The 12250-nt window shown below is 40.1% G+C and overlaps 1 protein-coding gene across 1 annotated transcript; it reads right to left on the reverse strand.

Annotated features, from left to right (window-relative positions):
* Positions 1-2836: 2836 nt before the first annotated feature.
* Positions 2837-10598, reverse strand: LOC103740957 (pancreatic triacylglycerol lipase-like; the record flags this gene model as incomplete). Its single annotated transcript, XM_008841636.1, has 8 exons — positions 10506-10598; positions 10221-10332; positions 8967-9086; positions 8746-8865; positions 7228-7346; positions 4996-5125; positions 3794-3902; positions 2837-3001 (listed from the first exon to the last, which is right to left on the reverse strand). Coding segments are annotated over exons 1-8 (968 nt in total), but the record flags the coding sequence as incomplete, so codon positions are not given.
* Between the last annotated feature and the right edge of the window lie 1652 nt (positions 10599-12250).

A 12250-nucleotide genomic window follows, 5' to 3' on the forward strand; every position in this document is an offset into this window, starting at 1 on the left:
AAGGCTGTCCTTTAACACTTCAGTAGTACTAACTTGCTGGTGATAAATTCTTTAAGTATTGGTAGATTTGAAAAGAATGTCATCTTCATCTTTGAAAGATATTTGTATGGGTATAAACTCTAAGTTATAGATTTTTCTAGTTGGCATTAACTGTCCACTTGGCACAGCCTAGAATCTCCTGGCCAAAAAAGAGTCTCAATTGAGAAATTGACCTTTTCTGGTTGGTCTGTGGACATGTCTGTGAGGGGTTGTCTAGATTATCTTAGTTGATTTATGAGGGGCCCAGGCCACTATGGGTGGTGCCATTCCCCGGGCAGGTGGTCCTGGATAAGGAAGCTGGCTGAGCATGAGCCCAAGAGTGAGCCAGCAAGCAGCATTCCTGCACCTTATTCGCCTGACTCCCCTCAGTGACCTGGAAGTGTAAGCCATATAAACCCTTGCCTCTGCTAAGGTGTATTTTTGGTCAAGGTGTTTTATCCTAGCAGCAGAAAGGAAGCTAGACAATAGGCCTTTCTCTTCAGAGTGTTAAAGATAAGGTTTCTGATGAAAAAATCTGCTGCAAATTATATATATGCATGTATATGCATATGTATAGCTAGATAGAAGATAGATGATAGAGAGAAGATAGATGATACATAGATGATAGATAGATAGAAAGATAGATAGATAGATGATAGATAGATAGAAGATAGATAGATAGATAGATAGATAGATAGATAGATAGATAGATAGATAGGTCAATTGTAGATGGATAGATACTGGATGATACACATTGATGCTGGTTAGATGGAGAGATGATAGATAATGATGCTGGTTAGGTAGAGAGATGATAGATAATAGATGTAGATGAGCCGGGCGTGGTGACGCACAGCTGTAGTCCCAGGACTTTTGAGGCAGATGCATGTTGGTGGTATTCTCAGGATTTGTTGACTTATGATTTTCAACATGTTTGACAATTGTGGAAACATTATTTTTTAAATGGATATTTCTGTCAAAATCTGTCCCTCTTGCCTATGGGGTCTTCAATACCAAGTGCATTAGCTCTTGAATTTTCCTGCACATGGCTGTTACTGTTTAGAAGTAGTTTTCTCAGTATTTCATTTTATGTAGTTTCCATGAAGTCTTCATTAATCTCTTATTCAATTTTAAACTATTAAGTATATTTTTCATGCAAGGCATCATTTTTAAGTGTGAAAGTTCAACTTGGGTCTTTTTCTACACAAGCCATGCTTCCTCTGATCTTTTCAAATAAGTAAAAATATGTGTGATAACTTTAACATTCTGGTGTGTTGTTCTAACATCTCTCCATTTTAAGTTATTGTCTGGCTTCTTTGTATACTGGCAATCTTTGAGCTAAACTGCCACATGTGGCTGCACATTTGTCCCCTGATGGATAATTTTATATCTCTCTAAGTCTTAAGTTTATTGTGGGATATAGTTAGGTTTGGTCATTCAAGTCTTGCTAAATCTAGACAATTCATTTCACACCACGAAACATTACCTTCCTAAATACTCTACCTAGTGTCAACTGGATGCCCGCTACTTGGTTCAAACAGACTTTATTCTCACATTGGAGAATACTGAGCTCTGCTTCCTCCAGTCTTTCTAAGTGCCTAGGAATCTAGCCATGGCTGGTTTGCTCAAGTATGTGTGCTCATCAAGACTGTGCTGAATATTCAAGGAGGTTTTCTAGAATTCTTACCATCTCCCTCCAGACCCTCTCCTCTCTGGCAGTCTGTGCTATGAAATCTAGCTGCTTAGACCCTCTGGTTCTTAGCTCTTTCACCTAAACTTAGAGATCATAAGCCACATCCTAGAAACTCTTTCAGGGCTGTCATCTGGGAAAAATAGGGCTCCAACCTACTTACTTATTTGTTTGACAGGCATCACTGTCCACTGTTGCTTCAAGTTCAGTGTCTTGAAGACTGTCATTCATGTATTTTGTCTGAACTGTGGGTTGCTTTCACTGAGAGCTACGGGTCCTTGAACTTCATCTTTCCCAGAGGCTTGAGTCTCACTGGGTTTTGGGAGGATGACACAGCACTTGATGACAGAAGAAATAGTGCTTTTGGAATCAGAATTGGTATATCACTCACTGATATTGGTATCATGATTAAATCTAGTCTCCTCGCCTGATAGCTCATATGATGAACAACCTTAGCTCAGGATGCTTGTCTTGGTTAAAATAGAGGAATGATTTCCTGGACCTTTGTCTTCTCTAAGAAACCCATGGTGTAAGAGACTATTTCTATTCCTTCATTTTTAAGTTTTAACTTACTTAATTAGTTAATTGATTTAAATTCCTGGCAACTTAAGTGGCAGTTTTTTGAACCCATGAAGTTTGGGGATGATGCACACGTTAGTCACACATAGTTAAAGCTTAATTGCCAAAGAAAACATATTTTTTTTTCACTTATTTAAAAATCTATGGAATTCACACTTCCTCCTAAAGATACACAGGCCTTAGGTAACAGATGTGGCTGGGGCTGGTGTGAGCCACAGCAGGGAGGGTAGCCTACAGACCTCTAGTGGGAACAGAAGATAATCATTCTGAGGCTGGAGAGATGGCTCAGCAGTTAAGAGCACTGGTTGCTCTTGAAGAGGACCCAGGTTCAATTTCCAGTACCCACAGAGTGGCTAACAACTATCCTTAACTCCAGTTCCAGGGGAATTTGACACCCTCTTCTGACATCTGTAGGCACTGCATGACACTGATGCACTTACGTACATGCAAGCAATACACTCATACACATAAAATAAAAATAATAAATAAAATATTTTTTAAAAAAGATAATCACTCCCTGACTCTTCTCCTTCCCTGGTTTTTATTACTTACACTCTTCCATCATTTCTTTCCACCGTGATCCTGGATGCTCCCACTTGGGGTAGGGTTGGGTTGATCACATTGTTGTTCCAAAGAAATTTAACCTTCTGAACATCACCAATGTCCACAGAAGAGTCAATCTCATGGATATGAGTGTTTCCAGGTTGGAGAAAGCCCCTAGGGAGTTAAGACAACAAAACTATACATGATGTACACAAGTATATACAGAAATATATATATAAATACATATGTGTATATATGGGTATGTGTGTGTGTGTGTGTGTGTGTGTGTGTGTGTGTGGTATTTAAACCCAGCTTAGAATGCTTCTCAAGTTAAGTTGGTTAATGAAACGTTGGCCATTTGACCAATGAGATGGCTCAGCAGACAAAAGCACTTGTTGCCAAGCCTGACAGCCTGAGTTTGATCCCTGACACATGTGTGTGCACATGTGCATGCAACACCATACACACACACACACGCACGCACACACACACACACACACACACACACACAAATAAGTAAATTTACTTTTAAAAAAAGGAAAAAAAGAGCATTTGTCATTTTAAGGTATTAAACACATTCTTACGTGTGTATTAACCTAATGGTAGCTTTTTCTAGCAATGATTTTCATTGCTTCAAGGTCAACTCTCACTTTAATAAAACTGGAAATATGTTTCCTCACAATTCTCTCACAATACAATTTTTGAGAACACCATCGTGTCATCTTTTACCAGCTTTTTCGCAAGGAGGATGAGTATGTACTGCTTACAGCTCATGTGTCGGGCATCAAGGTAAACACTAGTGGTTTTCTTCAGATACAGCAGAGGAAAAAAATTAGGAAATGTGTTAAGGTATAATGTGAAAAAACTTTCCTGTATGCTATATGTAATGACACTTGTGCATGGTTATTTTTAAAAAATATTATGCAATATTAACACTTAAGAAGATCAGAATAATATTTTACTCACTTGAAAATTTCATACTGTTTGGAGTTTCCTCCAGTTCCAAACAAAGAAACTAGTACTTGTCCAGTAACCCTCTTTCCAGACAGGGTGACAGATACCTGATACCGCCAACCTTCAAGAGGGAAACGGTCATGGAATGTCAATTGTAGAGAAGACACAGTGAAATCAAATTAATTTGGGTCCTATTGCATCAGAATTTTTGAAAAATTGTATATGGTGTTAGTAAGTCTATTAACGACATATCACAAGCACACCCTGCTTAGGGGTCCATTGCTATGTACATAGTTTATTAGAAGCTTTCTAAAATTCATAGGCATTTTTCTTCAAGTCAAAGGACTGTGAAATATATTTTGCTTTCAATGTAGTAACTTAGTCATTAATTTTTTTTCAGTGTTCTAAGGGCTCTACAGTAAAAGGTGTTAGAAAATAGTAGAACGTCATTTTGCTTTATTTTCATTGATCACCAAACTTTAGAGCCCTGTCATCTTTTGTGTAAGTAATCTGCGCTATCAAGATAAACACTAGTGGTTTTCTTGAGATATGGCAGAGGAATTTAATTGATATTTAATTCAATTTTGTATTAGCCTTGGGAATATGCCAAGTTAGAATCAGTAGTAAACTAATGGGTTTTACCATCTATGCCATCCTGGGCCCAGTTGGAGGTGGGATAAACTTTGTCTTTGGTTTCTACAAGGCTGTTCAATGCCTTCTCTCCCATGGAAGCAGTTGCCTTCCTCCACTACCCAGAGAGGAAGGCTGGAGCCTGTTCTCCTGCCTCAGTGTCCCCTCTCCTCTCATTCCCAGTCCCTTTGGGTCTTCTGTCTGAAACCTCGCTGGGCTCTGTCAATTCCTTTCCATTCAACCACCCTGCTACCTCTTGGAGATTCCTCTGCTTGTAGAAAACTTCAAGCTTCTGCTCAATGCAACTTATAACTGAACACAAAGAGGAGGAAGCAGAGGACGCCTTCTGAATTCAGCACCGGAACCAAATGGGAAGAAATGAGTTTTTGTCTCATGAATAGCCCAGGCTTCATGCTCTGTTCTGCTGCTCAGATTGCATCTTTACCTTGAGCGCAATGTGAGCATTTTCCATGCTGGGAAAAAGAGTTTAAAGCTTTCACATGGAAAGCAATTTCACACATTATCAGTGAACATGAGAAAATATTTAGTACTTGGAATTTAAGGTAAATAAAATAGGAACTTACGAGCAAAATTGCTGGCATCACCAGTGTTTAGATAAAATTTCCGGCCCACTCCACTTGTTTTCCCAGAAAATCTATCAGCATAATGACCCATCTGTGGGCATCCTCCACTTGCACAAGGGAAGCACTTGTCCTGGGGAAAGTAAATGATGAATGAGGATGTTTTTCCATTTAATAGTGAACCATCTTGCACAACTTGCTGGAACTGAAATATTCTAAAGTTAATTCTGTTCTGATGGTCAAAGGGACCTTGACTGTGTTTCGGCAGAGGTTAGCATGCATTCTATTCCCAAGGATAAATCAGGAATGTCACTGTAAGATAACACAGTACAGTAAGAACAACGACATGAATGTGTCTATCTTTTTCTCTTTTACTTCTCTAAGTTGTCGAAGAATGTCTTTGCCCCAAGATATTCATCTGTGTACAGGATTGTTAGAATAGGTAGGTAGATAGATGATTGATAGATAGATGATAGATAGATAGATAGATAGATAGATACATAGATAGATAGATAGAGATATAGAGAGATAGACATACAGAGATATAGATATCTTTGAACAAAAATACAACCCAGGGCCTCTGACATGGAATTCAATATCTAGAGCATGATAGGCAGGAACCACATCTCCAAAGCCTAGAATTTATTTCAGCATGTTGCATAAGCAAGAGTAGAGGTACAAATCAGCTACTGATGTGAAAAATAGGATCCATGGGGCTGGAAAGATGGCTCAGCGGTTAAGAGCACTGATTGCTCTTGCAGAAGACCTGGGTTTGATTCCCAGCACCCACATGGCATCTACGAACATCCTTAACTCCAGTTCCAGGAGAATCCAAAGCCCTCTTCTGACCTCCACAACACTGCACGACACGGGTGCACTCACATACATGCAGGCAATATGCTCATACACATAAAATAGAAATAATAAATAAAATATTTAAAAAATAGGATCCATTCAGAGGGCGATAGGCTCAAAAGTCAGGCCTTTCTTCATAGCATATGATTGCATGTATTCTCCCTAATATGTAGAGAAAATAGTTGAGTTAGCCAGTAAGGCTTAACCAGGTGCCTGAAGAAGACAGACACAAGAAAATGTCCTCTTCTCCTGAGACAAGGGATTATGGTAAGAGGGACAGAGAAGGAAGGATAGAGTGAGGGGGGTACAGACATCCAAATCCCCACTCTGGAGGGGAAGGTGTCTCTACAGAAAAGCTTGCGGAGGACTCCTGAATCAATGGACCAGATGATGGGTCAGATGGAGTCTCAGGTGAGCACACAGGAAGCTGAGGGGAGGCTGGACCACCACAAAGTGGTCAAATGTTTGAAATAACAGTGACAGAAGTGACTCTGTTTTGTGACCCAGAGTTCATCTTCTGTTGTATGACCCACTCCATGAACTTGCTGACATGCTAAAATAAAGTTATTTTCTGAGTAGGAGCATCCTGATTAGGCAAAACTGCACTACCAAGCTTCAAAAATAATGTGAAATTTGTCTCTATTCCTATAATGTGAGTTTGCCACTCACTCCCTTTCCAAATTCTCCATATACAAAGCCTTTAAATGTAATCATGTTACTTCTTAAAGAAAGCAATGCTGGGGCTGGAGAGATGGCTCAGTGGTTAAAAGCACTGGCTGCTCTTACAGAGGACCTGGGTTCAATTCCCAGTATCCACATGGTAGCTAACAACTATCCATAACTCCAGTTCAAGGGAATCTGACACCCTCTTCTGACTTCCATTGGCATTGCACACACAGATGCATTTACATACATGCAGGCAAAACACTCGTACACATAAAATAATAAAAATAAATTTAAAAAAGAATTCAATATATAAATCAAGAAGATATCAAAACAAGATGAAAACTCAAATATTGGCTATTGTGAACATTCACAGAAATGTTCACACAGCCATAACCTTACAATTTAAAAAGTTAAGGAAAAATTTCAGTGTTTATCAGCATCCTATGAACATAGCTCAGATGTCTGTATACTAATTCTCTCATTTAGAGTTACTTCTGAAATAAAGTGAGTGTTTGCTAGATACACAGAGAAGTAAGAAAAAACATGGTTGACACAGGACATTTCATTTTCAACCTGAATTCTCTGAAGCCCTTGAATGCTTCATACTAAAGGATACTTCTATGACTGAAAGTGTATACAATAGGAAGGGCAAAGATCCACGGAATGACATCATGTAACGTACAGTCTTTCATTGAAATTCATTCAGCTCCTTACCGCAGTGAAATCATTGTATGAGGCACAGGAGAACCCAGCAAAGCCAGTCGGGTTGACGATGCTGTCTGTGTAATACTTGTAACTTCTTAAGTGATTGCAGGCCACGAAGTCACGAGTTCCTTTGAAATCAGACATGACATCAGTGACAGATTTTAATTTTCTAAATTACCAGTGTGGAGAATACCGGGTATGGAATAGGCTTCTCTAATAGAGTGAACTCATAGAGATCACAGGATGAAATCACTTGTATAGTATATTTATGATCTGAGATACATTCACAAGATCAGCACTGCTTAAGATTAAAAAACTGAATGTTGTTTTTAAGTGAAATGAAAAAGTAACGAGAAGAGAAAGGGTGGTCCATATAGACATAAATGCAAGTTAGTAACATATTACTTATGTGTATTTTTTAAAAATTAAGATTTGTGGGAGTCTCTTGGACTACCCTGACCAGCTCCAAGGGAAGTTTCTCCTGTCTGGCACTGTTTCTTGTTATATAGCCTTCAGCTATACACATGCACTCATGTACATATATTGTATTGTATTTTTTTTAGTTGGCTTTTGAACTAATACATTTCTCTCTGGTTTTTCATACTACCCACACATTATTTATCTCTCCTCTCTCTCCCCGTCTAACCCTCTCTCTTCCCCCCACAGTTAAAGACTCCTCCATTTCCCCCCTTCCCCCTTGATAATACCTGTCTCCTATTAGCACCCTCTTTTAAGCCCCTTCTTCCCCTTTATCCCATGTGTACCAGTCTGGCCTCGACCTCACAGGAATCCACTTGCATCTGCCTCTTCAGTGCTAGGATTCAAGGCATGCACCACCATGCCTGGCACTTTCCACCCATTTGTATGAAATTTTACCATAATCGCACAAGGCCTCAGGCTTTGGAGGTGCTAGGGTGTATAGGCTGCAGAAGGCTAATGGAAGAGGGGGATCCATCTATGTGGCTGTGGAGGAGCCATCCTCTGTGCTGGGTGAAGACTTTCCAGTTTGGCTTCTTTGAGGTCACCCGTGCCCTTACAGGCAGCCCTTCACCCATGCTCTGTAGGTAAGCCCAGGAAACTCATTGGTTCTCCAGAGTGAAAAAATTAATATTTTTTTCTTTACCTATATGTCTGTGTGTCTATGCATATGGATACAGTGTCCAAGGAGGTCAGAGGCAATAGATGCCCCTGGAGCTGGAGTTTATAGGTGGTTTTGAGCTGCCTGACATGGGTGCTGGGAAATGAACTCAGATTCTCTATACACACTCTTAACCACTCTTAACCACCAAGCTATGTCTCCAGACTTGTGAATTACGTTCTTGAAAAGTTGACTGAAAATAAAACGTCTTTTGTAAAGTCTCCTGATGTCCACTTGTCCCACTGGGAACCTGTATCTCAGGGATGCAATTAGAAGACCTTTGTTATATAAAATATGACATCTGTACAATTCCAAAATAATTAACATGTTTAGGGACACAAAGCATAAAGTTTCCCCAGTGAAAATCTTGGTACCCATAATGGTTTTACCTTCCCAGATTCCATCCATGTCAACAATCTGAGAGAGAGCATTCTTCTGGCATCCGGGCATTTCTTTTCCTCCATTTGGAAAGAAATCTAGATGACCCACAGTTTGGCTCATTCCTAATCCTGAAGAATTTTAGAAAATAAAAGAAGGCTTATGTTACTTGTGGATGACTCAAAATACTACTTTAGTGTAAACTACAGGCTTCACATCTAGGACAGCTCACCCATGTTGGGAACCATGGGGGCAGAGTCTGTGTGAATTACATCCACAAATTGGGCATCGCTGGGGTCCAATCGGACTACTTCAGGTGTGTCCTGAAAGTAAGGTTCAGCAGGATCCAACCCTGAAGTAAATAAGATAAGTCATCATTATTTCAGTGTTCAGACATATCCAGCTTTGAGAGAGAGAGAGAGAGAGAGAGAGAGAGAGAGAGAGAGAGAGAGAGAGAGATCCTTCCTTGCCTTGCCATTTTCTGGAGGGAAATCTGCTTCTAGTTTGCTATTTGTTTAAAATTGAATTTTCCCTAAACTTAGAGAATTTGCCTCTACTTAAGGATACTTAGTACCTGGGGGAATCTTGGTCACAAATAGCAGAAAAGGGGCTGACCTTGGGAAACAGGACTATAAATCTGTTTAAGCTGAAAGTTTTCCTACTAGATGGTAAACTCCCAGGACAGCAAGGGCCTAGCATGGCATAGCACCAAGTTGAGCAACAGAAAAGAACATCCTGGAAGAACTTCTTTCCAAAAAATTAATAGAAATTCCAGATACCCCAATAAATCCAAATGCAGCCCAACTTTTCCAAAGTATAAAAAAGAGAGGAGAGATGGGGATATGACTCACTGGGTAAAGTCCTTGCCATGTTAACATGAGAGAAAGAGAGAGAGAGAGAAAATATATGATCAGGTCAGTACATAAAATTGGAAGACAGAGGAGGAAAGTGGTCATTCCTTGAAGTAGCAGATCTCAGATTTTCCTAAGATGACCAGGGTAGCCAGCATGTTCCCCCCTAAGGTTTGTAAAATGGAATTTCAAATGTACTTAGCAGCACCCAGAAGATAGCTGGCTGCCCAGGTCTAACCTCCTTTTCCCCAGCTCTGAGAGTATAGGCTCAGATTCATTATCTGTTGGTATCAAAATAGAATTTTAGTTCACTATACAAACTTGAGCCAGAAGTTAAATTCCATTTGTTCTATTCCTGATCCTTGTCTTTTGTGAAGATTTGAGCATGGGGGAAATAAGGGGATAAGGTCTCTGGGTTCTCAGTTTAGGCATATGAAATTTTGCAGAGGACACTGTAGCCTAAGGGTCAATGTCAATTACAAATCCACCAAGCCTGATTTCTGATCATGCCACCCAATTCAGAAAGTGTGGCAAACTAGAAAGAACATTGCATCAAATTCCCTCCTGCACTTCCTTTTGGAACCCACAGAGGCAATGTGTGTTCTAATCCTGTAGCTTTTGCTGTTGTGACTGACCTGTGATTCGTCCAATGGCCCCACTCAACCTCTTTCCAGCTTCCCCAGCAACATGGGAACCCAGGCTGTGGCCAATGAGGTGGATGTTGGAGGGCGAATATCCAAAGTCAGACTGTTGGAGAGTGAAGGAAATCAGGCTTTGTCATCCCAAAACCAACACCCCCCCCCCGGCATCTTTCTATGTAGCCCTGACTGGCTTAGAACTCACTATATAGACCATGCTGGCCCCAAACTTATAGACATCCACCAGCCTCTGCCTCCTGAATGCTGGCATTAAAGGCGTACGTCACCACACTTGGCAAGATGTCTTGCTGACATAGGTATTTTGAACTGTGCACTTATATAGGTGGCAGCATCTGAATGCTCTGTATTGCTCATAGCAGTTTCTGTGAAAGCGGCCTCTGTACCAAAATGAGAAGATCACACTTGCCACCAGTGACCAAGAATTGATACTGCAATGCTTGTGCAAATAAACTTACTAAAATAGCTCTTACTCTCCCCCCATAATCTCATACCAGCTCATGTACTTCTTACTGACTTCCCCAGAATTTACTACCTCAGCCCCCAAATTTTCATCTCTTCATATTTTTCCTTCTAAAATTCATCTCTCTCTGTATGCAGATTCATTTCTGTCTTTCTTTGTCTCTATGTCTCTCTCTCCCTCTCTCCCTCTCTCTCTCTCTGTATCTCCTTAAGTTTTCAATCTCTTGAGAGTATCCATCTACACATGTAAAAATGAATAAAAACCATCTTCTTTTTCCCCGTTAATCTGTCTTGTTCCTTATCCCAGTGCAAGATTCCAAATAAATGCTATGGTGGGGGTGATGATCCAGCCAGGAGATTCTGGGACACTTTAGTTACTCTGGAGCTTACAGTTGGGATCCTGGGAGACTGACAGATGCTGGCAGAAGAACAGCAAGAATTTTAACTGAAGTCAGCATTTCCTGTTCTCTGTATGCAATGCTTGACCAAGAAAGAAAAGGGGGCTGGAGAGATGGCTCAGCGGTTAAGAGTACATTCTTTTCCTACGGAGGACCCAAGTTCAATTCCCAGCATTTACAACTCATAACCACCCGTAACTCCAGCTCCAGGGGATCCGACACCCTATTCTCTGTGGGCACCAGCACTCATGTACATATACACGAACACATATACACATAATTAAAAATAAAAAAAATAATAGCAGACCTGATAAGTATTTGAGGTCAAAACCCCTACCATGTTTGGAAAAAGAAAATCTTGCATGTTAATAAAAGTATTTGTTTGCTTGAAAAGATGAAATAAAATAAAGTTTTGTTCTTTCCTTTAAAAATTCAGATTAGCAGGAGAAAATTTCATGCATCGCCCAGTTCTTATATGGAGGAGGAAGCATGTTGTGAATCTTGTTGATTTTTATAATAAATAAACTATAGTTTAAAAGAATACAATGCAGAGAGCTCTTGTTCCTCAACAACCATCTTATCGGTACTGGCAGGTAAATCAAATTGAAAACCAACTGAAAGGAAGGCATTAACTGGCCTTAGGTGCTCCCTAGCAAGACTGAAAAGTAGAAATCAGTTTTAAAGCAAAGTTAAAAAAGAAAAACATTTAAAAAGCTCTATAAATTCCTTTCTTCAGCAAATTTCTTTCTCTGAAGAAACATTCATAAGAGTTACTTTTGAATTAGCTTGGTTTAGGGCTCTTAGTTAATAGGACTCTTGGCTTGGGTTTGTGAATGAGTCTTTCTCTCCCAGGGAAAGCCTTTGCCTCCCCCATGTGTCTTACTTTGACTCGACTTCCCATCTACAAGGGGAACACGGATTATCAGGCCTTGCTGTACAACAGCCCCAGGAATAGAAGTCTAAGTCGTAGCTAAGCATAGGGCCTGTTGTGTTCACATTTTTCTTATCTTTTGTCTGCCTCTTGGGAACGGCTCTGGATTTTGGAAGAGTTGTGTTCTTTTGATCCTCCTTTGAAAAACCACAGGGATAAGTCATGAAAGACTTGGTTTTCACCTTAAGTCACTTGTAAACTATGCTGTTGGTTCAAGA

Source organism: Nannospalax galili, unplaced genomic scaffold (assembly GCF_000622305.1).
Source record: "Nannospalax galili isolate Female #2095 unplaced genomic scaffold, S.galili_v1.0 scaffold17880, whole genome shotgun sequence".
Lineage (NCBI taxonomy): Eukaryota > Metazoa > Chordata > Mammalia > Rodentia > Spalacidae > Nannospalax > Nannospalax galili.